The 18385-nt window shown below is 37.1% G+C and overlaps 1 protein-coding gene across 12 annotated transcripts in view; it reads right to left on the bottom strand.

Moving 5' to 3' along the window:
- Positions 1-18385, bottom strand: part of TDRD3 (tudor domain containing 3) — a 181991-nt gene that overhangs the window by 43483 nt on the left and 120123 nt on the right. For all 12 annotated transcript variants that reach the window (XM_058437965.1, XM_058437964.1, XM_032150984.2 and 9 more), the window contains one exon: positions 99-949. In XM_058437965.1, coding sequence (XP_058293948.1) covers positions 99-949 — 851 coding nt within the window. The remainder of the gene's footprint in view (positions 1-98; positions 950-18385) is intronic.

The following is an 18385-nucleotide window of genomic DNA, read 5'->3' as shown; positions in this document are numbered from 1 at the left end:
AAAAAGACTCATAGTTCCAAAGTGACAGCTTCTATAAAGTCCCACTAGAATGTTACATTTAGTAATATAAGTGTATAATATCTTTAAAGCATCCATACCTTGTTGTCTTCCCAATAAAGTGCAAAACATTCATCTCCAGGTTTCCACATTTTTGCATACTCCATAGGGATAGATGATTCTAGTATTTTTTCTGGCTTAATTGGCCCAGATCTTCGTTTGGGCCCACTATTGTAAAATATTTTATCATCATAGGGTACAGCTGTGACAGGTCCTGCTGGCTTAATAGGTCCTATTCGTCTTCCTTTCAGTGGCATTTCTACTTCTCCATTTGGAACATCAATGAAACTATTACTTCGAACTGGATTCTGATAATCAGTATTTACATTAAAATGTTTTTCAATTTTTATACCACTGAAAGCTTCATTATTTATTGTTTGTGATTTCCTGTCATAAAAATAATCAGGAAAAGATGTTTGGCTTTCTCTTTTTCCACGTTTTTGATTATTATAATCTACAGATCCTTGAGGAAGTGGATTTTCTTTTGCCTCTGCAAAGGAGGGACCTTTTCCTGATCTGCTTTGCATAGAGTTATCTCTTTTTTTAAAAGCACCATCACTATGCTGAGAACCTAAAGGATATGAAGTATCTTTAGTTCTGTCATATCTAGAATACGGTCTATCATATTTGATTCTGTCTTCAGCCCATACTTCTGATACTGAAGAAGTATTTGGTCTTTCAGAACCTCTATTTCTAGGTAATCCACTGCCTTCTAAAACTGACTTTGAATTTTGGGAGTCTCTTTGAAAACGAGGCGGTTTTTCATTTCTTGGCTGCCTGGTATCATTTCGAGGAGGATGTCTCAGATGATTATTATCTTTTACTCCATTTTGCTCAGTATTTGATGATCTGTATTGTCCCTGATGAAGCTGCTGTGGCTGTAATTTAGGTTCTGAAAGGTAAAAGTATACCATATGCAAATTAAGATGAAGACTCTGCATTAATAATTACTTTAAAATGCTTTATTCTATTAATACAAAATTATCAAACTACTATTCTAAAATCTTCTTCCATCTTCCTACCTCATTATCTTACTCCTTCTCTGCTTCCTTGGAGTCCTGCATTTCTAATGCACAGTTTTCTTAGTCAGCAACATTAATAAAGTAAAGTAGTAAAATGGACCACAGAAAAATGATGGATAATCCAAATTCTTATAATACAGCTACCTAAATATGCTATTCTGGTAAATCATTTCCTAAAACATTAATGAAATAGAACTGCAAATTGCTAACTCAGAAACTGCTATGAAACTGCACAAGTACAACCCTGATCAACTCTTTCTGAATGCCACTCTAACTTAGAAATATATAGCTATTATTATCAGTCATGTTCTAGCCTTTGCAAAAATGTTTCTTTTCAAATCTTTCAGGATCTGGAATTGCTAAGTGTTTATGTTACAAACAGATATCCTACTATAAAAAAAAGAGTTTATGTTACAAATAGATATCCTACTATACAAAAGGGTTAATTTTCTTGATCTGTTAAAGTAATTAAGAGTAGGTACTACTTGGAAATACAGAAAAGTGTCAAAAGTAGAAATACCGAAAAAGTGTCAGAAACATTACTAAGCATAATAGTGCCTATAATGTCCAAGAAACAACATGATAAATATAGAAAGATAATTTTTAATGGCTGTATTTCACATAGTGATTTTTAGTCTGTTTCAATTTGTACCATGTCATTTATACTTTCTTCCTCCGTAATTTCACACAGCATGTCTATAACATGATTACCAAACATACTCATTGGTCTTTGGTGTATGTGTCTTGTTTCCTTTGTCATACATCATAATCAACATGCAGCTGTAATTATTCTTATATTTCCCCAAAGTTACAACACTTCCAAAGAGGGCCTCCACTGACATCTTGGGTAAGACTATTCCCTCTGTTGCAAGGAAATTAACTGCAAGAAAATTAACTTCATTGGCCTACAGATACGAAATGCCAAAAGGACCCTCCCCCAGCATCACCAGGCATATTAACTACCAAAACTTTCCCCAAACATTTCCAAACAGCCACTTGAGGCCAAAAGGTATCTGGTAAATTGTTTACAACAACAGGAATAAAGGTTTAAAGGTTACTGAGTGACAAAACAGGTCACTGATTAAAGATCAAGACTCAAAGTGGTCAGGCCAGGCATGGTGGATCACACCTGTAATCTAAGCACTTTGGAAGGCTGAGGCAGGTGTATCGCTTGAGGCCAGGAGTTCAAGACCACCCTGGGCAACATGGCGAAACCTTGTCTCTACTAAAAATACAAAAATTAGTCGGGTGTGGTGGTGCACACCTGTAATCTCAGCTACCTGGGAAGCTGAGGCAAGAGAATCGCTTGAACCTGGGAGATGGAGGTTGCAGTGAGACGAGAATGTGCCACTGCTCTCCAGCCTGGGTGACAGAGCAAGACTCCATCTCAAAGAAAAAAAAAGACTCAAAGTGGTCCAAAAAAACCCATTCTCAACCAAACCAATGGAAGCTAGAAGACAAAAGGCTTTAAATACTTTTAAAATTATGGAAAATTTTCTAAGGAAAAAATTAATCCAGTCAAACCACCCCTTAACTGTGACAAAGAATGAAGATTTTTCTAAGATATAAGATTTCAAATATTAGCCAAGGCCATACGAGAGATCTTTAAAAAAAAACTTTCCCCCAAGAATATCTGCCTAATAAACATAACACAATGTCTTATTTTAACAAATGCAGTCAATATCAAATTTTTCTTTAGAGAGAAGAAAAATGGTCACTTTTAGTTTCTGCTGGCATTGTTTACTGCCCAGGAGTAAAGATTTCGGGAAGAATTGCAGTGACCATAATCAGGACACAAATGAGCACTTTCAGCAGAAGGCATGTATTGGCTTTTGTTCCAGACATTTTTATAAAAGCAGCATTTGCCTCCTGTTGATTATCTGCTATGTATTAGATAGCCCCCACTAGCACTTTATATACATTATCAATAGTCTCCAAGATAGTTTTATGATACAGGTGTTATGAGGCTTAACAGAGAGAGGTAAACTAAGGTCCCTTGTATAGTACATCGAATAAATAAGTATTTGGGGAGTAAGCTTTTCAGATCTGCTGTTTAGGGAAGAATTTTTCTTAAATTATTCCAGTGAGGGCCCCTAATATCTATGATAATCAGGAGGAAGAGAAAAAATTAAGTCATCACGAGAATAACTAAGTATCCTGGACTACAGATGAAGGATGAATAACGATGCATACAGAATGAAAGTTCAGCCAGGCTTGGCAGATGTGGCAGAATTTGATTTCAATTCTTCTAAAAGGAAAATACAAAAAATTTCCTAATCTACAATTTAGAATTAAGGGGTACTATGAGTCTATGGAACTATACTGGAGAACTATATTAATAGGAAAATATAAAATCTTTTCACTTTGTTCCAGATCCAATCTACTTAAAAGAATTTCTGATTTTTTATTATTGTTTTCACTAACAATTAACACTTTCATTTATGTACTCAAGCACTCTCAGGGACCAGCCTTCTTACATCAAAAGTACTATCCTAGAAAAGAGAATGACAAATTCCTGAACAGCTTATTATTTAACAAATAAACAAACTTAGGAAACTGCTGATAGTAAAGAGGAAAAGTCATTACACTTAGTACTTAAAATATTATTTTCAGTTACTGAATTGATGATGATGTACATTAGACTATAGAATAAAACAAGTAATTTTGTTAATAATGCACATACTTCATATCCATTACTATGCTGAGATAATATAGTGAGAGTAAAATTTATAAAGAAAATTATTTTTTTAAAATAAGAATTCCTGGCCAGGTGCAGTGGCTCACCCCTGTAATCCCAGAACTTTGGGAGGCCAAAGCAGGTGGATCACCTGAGGTCAGGAGATCGAGACCAGCCTGGCCAACATGGTGAAACCCTGTCTCTACTAAAAATGCAAAAATTAGCCAGGCTTAGTGGCACGGCCCTGTAATCCCAGCTACTCGGGAGGGTGAAGTGGGAGAATTGCTTGAACCCGGGAGGTGGAAGATGCAGTGAGCCGAGATTGCGCCACTGAACTCCAGCCTGGGCGACAGAGAGAGATCCTGTCCCAAAAAAAAAAAAAAAAAAAAAGAATTCCCTTAATATAGTAAAATAAACTCACAAAGGTAGAAACTGAAAATTGTGGGTTTTTTTTTTTTTTTTTTTTTTGAGAGAAAATCTTGCTCTGTTGCTCAGGCTGGAGTACAGTGGCATGATCTTGGCTCACTGCAACTTCCGCCTCCCGGGTTCAAGTGATTCTCCTGCCTCAGCCTCTGGAGTACCTGGGATTACAGGCGCCTGCCACCACATCTGGCTAATTTTTGTATTTTTAGTAGAGATGGCGTTTCACCATGTTGGCCAGACTGGTCTCAAACTCCTGACCTCATGATCTACCCGCCTAGGCCTCCCAAAGTGCTGGGATTACAGGTGTGAGCCACTGCACCTGGCCGAAAATTGTGTTTTTAAAAGAAGTTAGTTTTCATATATATCCATTTCATTCAAAATGAAATAATACCTAAGAAGTCATTCTTGGATTTCCAATCATTCTTGGATTCATCATCCAATCATTCTTGGATTTCCTTAAGCCCAATACCTTTTATCTTAGGTTAGTTAAATCATAAAGTCATATACAAAGTAAGTATTTTGAAACTGAGCTCATCTATTAAACACATAACAAATATACTCAATTATTAAATTGTAAGAGAGGCAATCTTTCTTTTCTTTTCTCTTTCTTTCTTTTTTTTTTTTTTTGGAGATAGAGCCTCACTCTGTGGCCTAGGCTGGAGTACAGTGGTGCAGTCTCAGCTCAGTGCAACCTCCACCTCCCGGGTTCAAGTGATTATCCTGCCTCAGCCTCCCAAGTAGCTGGGATTATAGGCGCAGACCACCACACCCAGCTAAGTTTTGTATTTTTAGTAGAGACGGGGTTTCACTATATTGGCCAGGCTGGTCTCGAACTCCTGACCTCAAGTGATCCACCCACCCTCGGTCTCCCTAACTGCTGGGATTACCATGAGCCCCGTGCTCGACCAGAAAAGCAATTTTAAATAAACTAAGAAATATATCCCAAATCAACTGAAAAGGCAGCTCCTTGGTTCCCCAGTCAGAATCTAAGTTCTCATCCACCCTTTTTGAGAAGGCATCATGATTCTAAACTACATTAGATACCGATGGGCAGCACAGGTCAGGCCTGCCATCACTCTAATAAATATACTAAGATATTTTTCTGTACAGGCAGCAGAGTAAAATGCATCAATTTTTTTAAATCACCCCAAAGGAAAAGGTGGAAAAAAAAAAAGCACAAGTAGAAATGGGTAACATTTAATATTAAATAGCAGAAAAAAGAAAAGATTAGCAAAAAGTGATAGAAAAATGTACTACAGGACTGGTGCTATGGCTCATGCCTGTAATCCCAGCACTTTGGGATGCCAAGGCGGGTGGATCACTTGAGGTCAGGAGTTCAAAACTCGCTTGGCCAACATGATGAAACCCCATCTCTACCAAAACTACAAAAATTAGCTGGGCGTGGTGGCATGCACCTGTAGTCACAGCTATTCGGGAGGCTGAGGCAGGAGAATTGCTTGAACCTGGGAGGTGGAGGCTGCAGTGAGGGAAGATGGCATCTTTGCATTCTAAGCTGGGCGACAGAGCAAGACTCTGTCTCAAAAAAAAAAAAAAAAGAAAAATGTATTGCAAAACCGACAAAACTGTGAGAACACCTAAAAGATCTAAAAGACCAAGGTGGGCAAAGCTCATATGAGAAAACTAATCAAAGAATGCTACATGAGTTTAGTATGATTTGAGAGAAAACATTCCTATTATTACCAGATTTTGATTTTCAAAATGTATGTTTGTGAGATAATTCACTACAATGTTTTACATCACCATGATTTGAAATGCAAGCATAATTAAGAATAAACTTATTAATTGTCACAAATCATTTAAATCTGTATATAAGGATGTAATAAATTAATCAGGCATCTTAAAATATTAATACTTTTTTGCAGAATATTCTCCAGCAGCAGTTGCACCTGCATTTTATAGTAGAAAATCAGGTAGAATTTGTTTCCCAAGACTAATCCTCATTTTATTCTGATACACCTACCTGATGAAATGCCTTAATATTTATTAAGATCCTAATATATGCCTGACTCTATGTTAAAGGTCTTTTGCCTACATAATTTCATGTAATCCTCACAACCATCCTAAAAGGGCAGTATTATCATCTTTATTTTGCAAGTGAAGAAACAAAGTAAAGGCTTGTGCTAGAAAATCCTGAAGCCAGAATTAAACTGAAATCTAACTGAAGCTAAAACCCATGATTTTTCCATTATGCCAAGCTGCCCACCCAGAGGAAAAAAAACAGAATGTAACCAACATGTTAGCTTCAATTTTATCAGCTGTATCTGTTCATTTCTGGGGAGATGTAGAAATCACAAAGGCTCTTTCACAATCCCTGATGGGGCTGAAAAATACATTTGGACACTAGGACTGCCAGAATCCTGACCTAAAATTAATAATCTCTTTCTATTAATGCAGAAAAACCTAAACTTCTATTGAAAATTGGATTGGTATTTAGAGCTCACAAACTGGAACTTAGAAATAGCAAAAGAAAGACTACATAGCTTTTTATCATAGGGGTGCCACTTAACTAGTTCTGTAACCTTAGGCAAAATATTTAACTTTTCTGAGCCTCATCTTTAAGATGGGGATAATAATAGAGCATACCTCGGAGGATTAACATATGTAAAGTACTTAGAACAGTATCTGGCTTTAATAAGCACCCAGTAAATGTTAGCTGTCATTATTAGCATTAAAATTAAGCAAATAAACTGATGACACATCAGGAAAGACCAAAAATCAGAAAATAAGGTGCTTCCCTATTTATACATTCCCACTACCACCAACTCCCATTTTTAGTTAGGATCTTTATCTTGCTTTAGTTTTCTTGTTTATTTGTTTTTATTTGATTCTTAATGAAAACAGGGCAGGAATAATGCTTTAATAAAAACTTCTTTATTCTCATATTTTAAAAGTCATATTACAGAGAAAATTTAGATACATCAGAAAATCAAAATCATACTCTAATACTGTTTTTCACTTAAAATATAGTATATCTATAAACGTTCTCCATATAAAAATATTCTCTACATCCTTTAATTTTTTTATATTGAAAATGCTAAGAAATATTTAAAAAGTAAAAAAATTACTCTTGATCCTATCATTAGAAAAATGTATAGAAGAAAGTTCTACCTTCTGCTTATCAAATCCCACTTCCAGATATAGTAATTATTCACAGTTTTGGAGGTTACTCTTTTTATATAATTCATACACTTTCTTTTTTTTTTTGAAACGGAGTTTCACTCTTGTTGCCCAGGCTGGCATGCAATGGCACGATCTCGGCTCACCGCAACCTCCACCTCCCGGGTTCAAGCGATTCTCCTGCCTCAGCCTCCTGAGTGGCTGGGATTACAGGCATGTGCTGCCATGCCCGGCCAATTTTTTGTATTTTTAGTAGAGATGGGGTTTCTCCATGTTGGTCAGGCTAGTCTCGAACTCCTGACCTCAGGTGATCTGCCCGCCTCGGCCTCCCAAAGTGCTGGGATTACAGGCGTGAGCCACCATACCCAGCCCATACACTTTCGTTTTTAACAAAAAGTAGACTCATGATACATCTCATGGGCTGCAATTCAGTTTTAAAATGAACATTATCTCATGGGCATCTTTCCAGTTTAGTGACTACAGGTATCTCATTCATTTCTGTATTACATTTTTTTTTTTAAGAAAAGGCTGCTTTAAATATTTTTACATAGTCACTACGTTGAGAGTAGGGTCTGAGTCTTGCTCAGCATAGTTTTCTCCAGTGCTTAGCTACAACAGAATCAGGCAAATAGGTGGCACTCAGTAAATATTTGCTGAAAAAAAGACAGAATTACTGACAACACTGGGAATGAAACAAGCCTCCAAGTTCAAAATTGCTATCTGTTTAACACCATTAGCTGGGCTTAGCTAAGGGTGCAAGATTGAAATAGAAAATGTACTCTTTTACTTTTCCTTCTTTAGGAGAAGTTTGCAGCAAAGCACATTAGGGTAGATTTAGATTGAGTTCAAATGATCGCAGAAAAAGATTGCACAACACACAAAAAGTAAGCTTATAAAAGCCATTTCTGATTTGCACTAGAGAACACTGAGCTTGAGACCAAATAAACTGCTTTTCTAGTTTTGTAGTAATGCACCTCTGATAAAGTCACAAAGAACCCCAGTTTCCTCATTTGTAAAATATCAGTAATGATTCTTATCACAGGATTATATAAAACTGCTTTCTCCTGGGTCCAAACAAAGTGTTTGGAATTAGACTGACTACTGGAATTAAATTCCAGTCCTACCACTGAGCAGCTGTGTGACCTTGTAAAATTGGGATGATGCTACTTACCTCTTTCCTTCACTGCTACTCATCATAGTTACTGAGCATCGACTGCTGGTGGCATCGTCAACGCTCTCCTAGTCACTCCATATGAAAGCAGTAGGTAAGACCCATTGCCCTCTATCCTGTGGAGCTTAGTTATAATGGGCAGAGGCAGACAACAAACAGGTAAAAAGAACAAATAATGTAGCTTAAAGCTGTAATAAAATCTATGAAAGAAATCGATTTATGAAAAAACTAGGAGGAATGGGGAGTACAGCAATGTAGAGGGAAAACGTCTGTGGAGAAATGGGGTTTAGGTGAGCCCTAATGAGAAGAAATGCGATGAAAGTAGGGAAGAGTCGTCCAAGAGGAGAGAACAACACATACAAAGATCTTGGGCTAGAAACCTGCTTAACTTCTAAGTAAAGCCATAATCAACATTAATTATTAATTTCAAAGGAAAAATTATTGTATATTCCAATATCATAAAGTTGATGTCCATTATGCTAAATAAAAACACCAGATCCCAGAAAAAATGATCACAAGAATTAACATTAGTTTTAATCTGGCATGGTATTTTTCTTTCAATTATAATTTGTATAATTATTCAAATATATACAATTGTTTTCCTGTTCTCATTAAAATCTTTATAGATATGACACATGTTAAACTGAAGACTAAGCTCAAAATAAACATATTTATGATGCCCAATGTTCAAAGAACTAATTTTTTGGTGTTTCAAAGCCCCTGTTAAAAAAAACTGAGAAAAGCCAATTTTTAAAAAGTTAGCATAAAGCATAAGACTACTGCTGTTATAAATGAACAAATCATGAGAATTCTAAGAAAAAGTGCCACACACACCAACAATACAACTGCAAAGATTGCCCTGTTTAGTCCCATGTAAAATGCATGCAAAGCCCAAACTAGTCCTTACAAATACAAAAAAGAAAAAAATGTCTATTTTAGTAAAATTTCTCACATAATTAAAAAACCAAATGAGCTTACCTCAGAGTACAGTTATAACATCCCTATTTCACAGATAAGGAAGCTGAAGAGGCTTGACAAGGTCACACAACTAGCACAGGGTAGAGCTGGGGGATTAACTGAGTAGATTCCAGACCCCAGTATTAACCTCCCTCTTAAACCTCAACAAAGCTACCATTAATAGCCATGAGTTATTTTCAGTATTCCATCGTGAAACTCAGGTTAGGATTACTATAAAAATATTTTTCTGCCAGGGTTAAAAAAAGTACTAATGGACAAATTGATCCATTAAATGAAAATACATGTATCTGAGTAATTTAGCTACTTGGGTAAAGTCAGATATGGCTCTCTTGTTGATAAACAGGTATTTATATACAAGGCACTAGACTTGTGGGTCAAAAACCATTTAGAAATAACAACCTTATGTTATTTTTGCTTTAATTCAAATATTAAGATACAAACCTATTTCCTTGTCTGTCAAATGGAAATAATATATATTTTGCATTTGCAGATGATAAAATGAATTAATAGTATGCAAAGCACCTAGCATAGTCCCTGGCACATAGCAGATGCTCAATAAATTACACTTATTATTTTATCTTATGGTTAATAAATGTGTAGGTGAATGGACAATTGAGGAGGAAGAAAATAATGGCAAAAGCGAAAAAGAGGCTCATGTGTTCTAGTATTCTAAGAAAAGCTATATCCATCTTCTACAGATCCAAGTACCAAAAAAAGTAATAATATTATCATATGCAAAGAAATTAAATTAATTTAAAACAATGTAGATTTAATATGCAAACCCTACAACAGAGGAAACTTCTTTAGTTTACTAATGCTCAATTATATTAGATATAACATCTAATATTTCAAAAATTCAAAGCAGAGTATATTAGGATCATCTGAATTTGGAAATGCCCCTAATAATATTCTAATAAAACTGTGGGCTAAAAGGAACCTACACAGCCTCTTTTCATGGTATTTTACAGAGACTAGTTCTGAAAAATCAGGTCCTTTGGGTTTGGCTCTTAGTAAAGTCTGGAGATGTTTGTAGCTTAGTGCTGGATACATTATTAGTCTAAGAAAGCATCCATGTATATAATGCATTAAGCATAATTTAAGGTTCATAAAAGATGAAGCCTAGAACTCGCACATACCTAGGCAATTAAATATGACACTGAAATTATTAACTACCTTTTTACATGTATTTACAAAGTCAAAATACTATAATGACTTAAAAAGCAACACATCAATGGCAGGACAAGGTTTTTTTCACTCACCAGTTTTTTTTAAAATCACAATTCTAGGTGAAGCCAATTTTTAGGGATTTTTCCCCAATAGTACAGTTACATAACAAACCATTACTCAAACTTAGTGGCATAAAAGAACATTCACTTTATTATGCTCACAGATCCTTTGGGCCAGGAATTCAGAAAAGGCACAGTGGGGACAGCGTGTCCCTCTCGGATGTGGAGCCTCCGGTGTTAAGATGCACAGCTTGAGAGGGTCTCAACAGCCAGCACCAGAATTACCTAAAGATTCACATACCACACAGGTCCAGGGCAAGGGCTGGGAGCATTTAAAGACTCGGACTGAGGACTGGAGGCAGCCTCTCCATGAAGCTTGGGTGCCCCACTGCATGGCTGTCTCAGAGGAGGCAGCAGTGTAGTATATTTTCACTTCCCACCTGGTACTGTGCCTGCCATCTTAAACTACCTGCCTGGCCTTCTTACTCTGACAAAATGTGTCATGCTGTCAGAATGCAGGTAAATCCAGAGACTGCAATGTCCTAACAACATAAACCAGAACATTTCAAACTTACTGTAGTGACAGACCAGGGTTTTTGTTTTAGCTGCAGGTTCTGGTTTTAATTTCCAATCTGCTGCTGACTGTTACTTTTGTAAAATGCAGTAACAAATGTTTAGGTACCGTCAAATTGCTAAAGGGGTTTCTAAACACTCTCAATTTCAGCACTGCATCTGTACTTTTTTGTTGACTAGATACTAAGTGGCTCTGGCACAGACTATTAACTATTAAAGGTAACAAGTTGTCCACAAATAGAATTGGAAATAATTAATTCAAGTTAAGCTTAAAGTACTATCTAGAAATTTGGGGTACATTTGCACTTCAAAAAGAATGGAATTGTAAAAAGGAATCAGCTTTACAGGAAGAAAAAGTCAAGGGCTGGGAAGCCCGTAGAGATGGCTAGGAATAGAAAGAAAGTGATAGGCTGTGGGTAGATAGCTACACATTTCTTCTGCCTTCTGCTGTGCTGGCAGTTGACGACTTTACTCACATAGCAACCATTTATCCCTGGTTTCCAAACAGGCACTCTACCATAGATTTCCATCAATATGCAGTAATGCTGTTTGATGCAATAAGATATAAATATACATAATACTCAATACATAGATGATTCTTGAGGAAATCCCTCACAATAACATCTAGCCTAATATATACATATTCTCTCTCGTCTTGACCTAGTTTCCTTCCTTTCCAATTAAGCTATTACCATTATATTACATTCCCTTTGTGAGGTCCTTATTCTTCAGTCTTCAAAGTTCAAGCAGTAAATCTACAAGGCAAACTATCTAAAGTGACCTGAAACTTGAATAAAAAAAAAAGCAAAAACAAAGCCAAAAAGACACCTTCCATGAACTATCAAAGACCTGCAACTTAATGTGAAGTGCCCATCAACCATTAATGTTATCCTTATATTTGCTAATATCTAAACAGATTATTTACATCTATATATTCCTGTTAACCAATATAAATACTAATTTTCATAAAATCCACAGAAAATAAGAGTAATGGAATACCATAAAAACAATATACATAATGTAGTCTGAATTTTATCCTGCCAATGACAAGAGTCAATGGAGCATTTTAAGCCAGCAGGTAGTGTGATCAAATTTGTGGTTTGAAAGGTCACTGATCACAATATGGAGAATGGGATCATAAGGTTCTACAAAAAACAGTGAAAGCCTGATGAAAGCCTTGATGAAGGCCTGAAGTAGGGCAGTGAAGGTGGAGATGATACATGATGAGTGGAGGATGCTGTTGCATCTGCTGCTGTTGCTGATGCCAAGCACTATGCGTAGCACTTCATATACATTATCTAATTTGATCTTCCCAACGACCTTGTGGCCCTACAATAGGTGCTGTCACTACTCCTCCATTTCCTGATGAGAAAATTAAGGTTAATAGTTCTATATCTTGCCCAAAGACATACAACTAGTATACAAGAGCTATGAGTTTAGTGGTGGAATTAGTTGTATGTATCTGCTCCAGTACATTGTCCTTTTCATTAGATAACAGAAAACAATGCAATCCAACCTCACTTTTTTCAGAATATTAATAAAAATGTCAACTAGAATTATGTTTTATAACAATTTAAAGACATAACAACAAAAAGTCAATGCTGAGAAAAATTTCTAAGAAAAGTAAATGTGATAATCAATTATTTCTAATGAAACTTTAAAAAATCAGAATATATATTTTTTTCCAACGAGCCTGACAAATTACTGTCCAGAATCTGATATGACACAACAAGTCCATCCAAGCCAAGGCTTACTCCGCTAAATTCTGACTTCTAGAGGTACTAAAACTAAACAAAATCCTCAGACAGCTTATGCTGATACAAAACACAGAAGCAAGAAAGGTTTGATTATGCAACTGTATTAGAAAAACAAACTTTTTAAACCCTAAATATATGCATACTACTGAATCACGATTACTTCTTTGTAATGTCAATTTGAGTCTATAACAGACCCAAATAATGATGCTGCTAATATGAACATAAATAAGATCTTAACTCTCTTCATTAGCTGCCCATAATGCATTTAACCATTAAACATTATGAAGATGTTATCCTCAAACACTTTCTAGATTTATCTTAGAAAAATGTCCAACATTTTCTCCCATCAATGAAGTTAATTTTAGAACAAGAGATTTACAGAAAATAACCAAATTTTCCACCAAAGTGGAGATTCAACTTTATAAAAGTAAAAATTTACTCTGGGCTTTAACTCCAATTAAAAATACATGCTATTTTAAAATGAGCTGAAAAACAATTCAGTAGCTTGCCTCAACTGTTTTTGTGTTTGTTTGTTTGTTTGTTTTACAATATACCCCAGCTCACCTAAGAATACTGGCACTTAGTAGTGTCAGCAGGTCAACAAGAGAAAGTAACACAAGGATACCTGCTAAAGATACCTGAGGGCAACCAACACACAGCTTTCCCATCAATCCTGTTATCTTCATTGTACCCATGACGACAGAACCAAGAGAATATAAGAAATAGCTACAAGCAAAATAATCTGCCACACATATGTGTGTGTGTATCACTTTATTGTCTAGCTATTTGTACTTATGTGTGTTATCATGAATCTCTTCTGTGTGATGCCAACATCATCAAAGAGAGTTTAGGGTCAGAAAAGCTACTAGTAATGGTGCAATCAGGTCCTGGTAAGGTAAACCTTTAAAACAATGAAATAGCAAACCAAACAGTGTTTTCAAGTCTGCCTGATTAAAGTATTTAGTAGCCATTCAAAACAACGGGTAGGTCTTATTTTGGCAATAAAACTTTGAAATAAAAGACTAAATATTATCACAGGTTACAAATATACCAGATCAAATCTGATTACTGTTTTCAAAATAACTTCTGCTAAGCACTTATATTTTGTTCAGTAGTTTTGTTTTACATTAAGTAAATGATGAAATCCTTTGAAAGTAAGCATTCCTATGTCCCTTTAGTTTATGATTTCTTCTGCCTCACATACTAGACAGTGAGCTTCTTTGGGACAAGAGCTACAAAATCAATCTACTTCCCTGTGTTTTCTGAATGAGGTATTTTAAACACTAAATAAAATACTGCATTTACTGAATGAATAATTCCCCACAACACATACAACTATTGTCTGTTTTCAATCTCAATCCCATCTTACCCTATTTTCCATTTTGCAGACAGGAAATTCTTTCTTAAAGCACCAAAATAAACCTCATGGCTCTTATGCCAAAAACCCTTTAATGCCTTTGTATCACATTTGGACAGAATTAAAACTCCTTAGGACAAAATCCTTGTGGTCTGGCTCTAGCCTACCAATTCCATGTCTCTCCTCACAGCACTGCCTCTACCATACGTTCCCAGTCACAGGGAATTGGTGCTCTGATGCCTCCACGCCTGTATACATAGTGGTCCCTCTACTTGGACTGCCCCAACACTTCTCCTCAGTCTTAACTAGATGTCATCTCCCCTAAGAAGCCTTCTGCCCATTTCCTGAATCAGTCAGTGTGCCCTCCCCACACAGTATATCTAGGAGAGATTAAAATTTTGCTTCCTGTATGTAGTGTGATAGGTCCCCAACAAGGTTACTAAACCTTGAAGGCAAGACTGTGAGCCAAGGTCATGCTGCTCATCCAAGAAGCAGGTGTCCCTGAGAACCCAAACATAAATTTTCCAAACTTTTATGATGTGTTTTCCCTTTAAAACTGAATGCCTTTAACAGCAACCAGGTCACATCTTGAATGCTTTGCTGCTTAGAAATTTCTTCTGCCAGATACCCTAAATCATCTCTCTCAAGTTTGAAGTTCCACAAATGACTAGGGCAGAAGCAAAATGCTGCCAGTCTCTTTGCTAAAACATAACACCTTTGCTCCAGTTCCCAACAAATTCCTCATCTCCATCTGAGACCACCTCAGCCTGGATTTCATTGTCCATATCATTATCAGCATTTTGTTCAAAGCCATTCAACAAGTCTCTAGGGAGTTCCAAACTTTCCCGCATTTTCTTGTCTTCTTCTAAGCCCTCCAAACCATTCCAACCTCTGCCTGTTACCCAGTTCCCAAGTCATTTCCACATTTTCAGGTTATCTTTTCTGCAGCACCCTACTCTGCTGGTACCAATTTACTATATTAGTTCATTTTCCTGCTGCTGATAAAGACATACCTGAGACTGGGTAATTTATACAGGAAAAAGGGTTTATTGGACTTACAGTTCCACGTGACTAGGGAAGCCTCACAATCACGACAGAAGGCAAGGAGGAGCAAGTCACATCTTATATGGATGGCAGCAGGCAAAGAGAGAGCTTGTTCAGGGAAATTCCACTTTATAAAGCCATCAGATCTCATGAGACTTACACTATCACAAAAACATCTCAGGAAAGACTTGCCCTCATGATTCAATTACCTCTCACCGAGTCCCTCCCACAACATGTGGGAATTCAAGATGAGATTTGGGTGGGGACACAGCCAAACCATATCAACTTCTATAGTGTCTCCTAAATCATGAAGTTATGGGAAAATATAGCATAAAAGTCTGGAAAATTTGCGGACTGACAATGTGATAGAAAAGAAAATCCCATTTTCTGAGAAATCCAAGTCAGCTGCAAAAATATGCAAAAGTAACAAGGAGCTGAATGTTAATCCCAAGATAATGGGGAAAATGTCTTCAGGGCATGTCAGAGGTCTTCATGGAACCCCTCCCATCACAAGCCAGGAGGCCTAGGAGGAAAAAATGGTTTCATGGGCTGGCCCCAGGGTCCCCATGCTGTTTGTAGCCTAGGGACTTGGTGCCCTGCATCCCAGGCACTCTAGCCATTGCTGAAAGGGACCAATGTAGAGCTGGGGCCATGACTGCAGATGCTGCATGCCTCAAGCCTTGGCAGCTTCCACATGATGTTGAGCCTATGAGTGCACAGAAGTTAAGAATTGGGGATTGGGAACTTCCACCCAGATTTCAGAGGATATATGAAAACGCCTGAATGCCCAGGCAGAAGTTTGCTGCAGAGGCAGGCCCTTCAAAAAGAACCTCTGCTAGGGCAATGCAGAAGGGAAATGTGGAGTCAGAGTCCCTACACAGAGTTCACCATTGGGGCACTGCTCAGTGGAGCTGTAAGAAGAGGGCCACCATCCTCCAGACCCTAGAATGGTAGATCCACCAACAGCTTGCACCATTCACCTGGAAAAGCCACAGACACTCCTCGCCAGCCCATTAAGGCAGCTGGGAAGGAGGCCGTACCCTGCAAAGTCACAGAGGCAGAGCTGCTCCCTTTGGAGCTTTTAAGATTTGACTAACATGCTGGATTTCGGACTTGCATGGGGCCTGTAGCCCCTTTGTTTTGGCCAATTTCTCCCATTTGGAATGGCTGTATTTACCTAATGCCTGTACCTCCATTGTATCTAGGAAGTAACTAACTTGCTTTTGATTTTTCAGGCTCTTAGGCAGAAGAGATTTGCCTTGTCTCAGATGAGACTTTGGACTGTGGACTTTTAAGTTAATGCTGAAATGAGTTAAGACTTTGGGGGACTGTTGTGAAGGCACGATTGGTTTTGAAATGTGAGGACATGATATTTGGGAGGGGCCAGGGGTGGAATAATATGGTTTGACTGTGTCCCCACCCAAATCTCATCTTGAATGCCTACATGTTGTGGGAGGGACCCAGTGGGAGGTAATTAAATCACGGGGACAGGTCTTTCCTGTGCTGTTCTCATGACAGTGAGTAAGTCTCACGAGATCTGATGGCTTTATAAGGGTTTCTCTGCACAAGCTCTCCCTTTGCCTGCTGCCATCTATGTAAGATGTGACTTGTTCCTCCTTGCCTTTCACCGTGATTGTGAGGCTTCCCCAGCCACGTGGAACTGTAAATCCAATACACTCTTTTTCCTGTATAAATTACCCTGTCTCAGGTATATCTTTATCAGCAGCATGAAAACAAACTAATACAGGAGTCAAAAGCAAATGTAAGGGGACAGGAGGATGAAAGGAAATCAAAGGATCTCTCAGTGGGACAGTATGAAGAGAGGTTGGGACAAAAATACTCATTAAGTCAGAGTCAGGAAAAAGAAAGATCTGAAGCAGCAGCAGAGACTCTCCTGCTGGCTTGGCAGAAGCAAACAATACATAAATTGCGTATGGGGTGGCCCACGTGGCAATAATCTGAAGGCAGCTTTTAGGAGATAAAGCAGTCTCCAGGCAACACCGAGCAAAAAACGGGACTTCAGTCCTGTATCCACAAGGTAATGAATTCTGCAAGAATGGGTGAGCCTGTAAGAGGAACTCAAGTCTCTGATAACATCACTGCTCCAACCAAAACCTTAACATCAGCGTCTGAGACTTTAAACAGAGGCCCCAATGAAGCTGTGCCTAGACTCCTGACACAAAGAAACTATAAGGTAATAAAGTTGCATTGTTTTAAGCCACTGACTTTGTGGTAATTTGTTACACAGAAATAGAAAACTAATACATCATGCTTATAAATCTTGCCCACATCAAACATTTGTTTTCTCAAATGCTACACTGCCTTTTCTACATAATCTAGCAAACATGCTTCAATTTTTATGAAATCTGAACATTTTATATTTGTTATAAAAGCATTTTATCTCTGAGCTTATTTGGCTAGATTCAAAATTTATCTGAATGAGAAACTGAATTTAAAAGTATATTTCCTTAACTTTTTGGATTGTATTTTGAAAACTTACCATTTTAGAAAATATTTACTACATTATGTGCCTAGAAAAAGCCTGCATATTTACCATACTTACTTCTCTTTTCAATATGTTAATCACTAAAGTATATAAAAAATATACCACATTGTGAAAGCATTTTCACTCATTGTGTGAACATTTTCAAACTATGTAATATGGGGAGAAAGAAGAGATATACCAATTTCACAAGCAAAATAAGTTATATAAGATTATATAATAAATTTCACAACACAACAACCTGTTTACACAGTTATATCTGTCATCTAGATACGAGCAAATTTGGGAAAAGTGGTTTGGTGAGATTACTAATCCCAGTTAGGGGGCAAAATAAGCTGCCATTATGTTTTCAGATTAAGTAAATTTATAAACAAACACTCAGGATATAAAGTTTGGTCTTTTAAAAAGAAATACGCTAAAAAAAAAGAAAAGAAAGAAAACAAAAGGATTCAACTTTAA

Source organism: Hylobates moloch, unplaced genomic scaffold (genome assembly GCF_009828535.3).
Source record: "Hylobates moloch isolate HMO894 unplaced genomic scaffold, HMol_V3 SCAFFOLD_4, whole genome shotgun sequence".
Lineage (NCBI taxonomy): Eukaryota > Metazoa > Chordata > Mammalia > Primates > Hylobatidae > Hylobates > Hylobates moloch.
The sequence above is the reverse complement of the archived record's forward strand: the minus strand, read 5'-3'. Positions and strand labels throughout refer to the sequence as shown.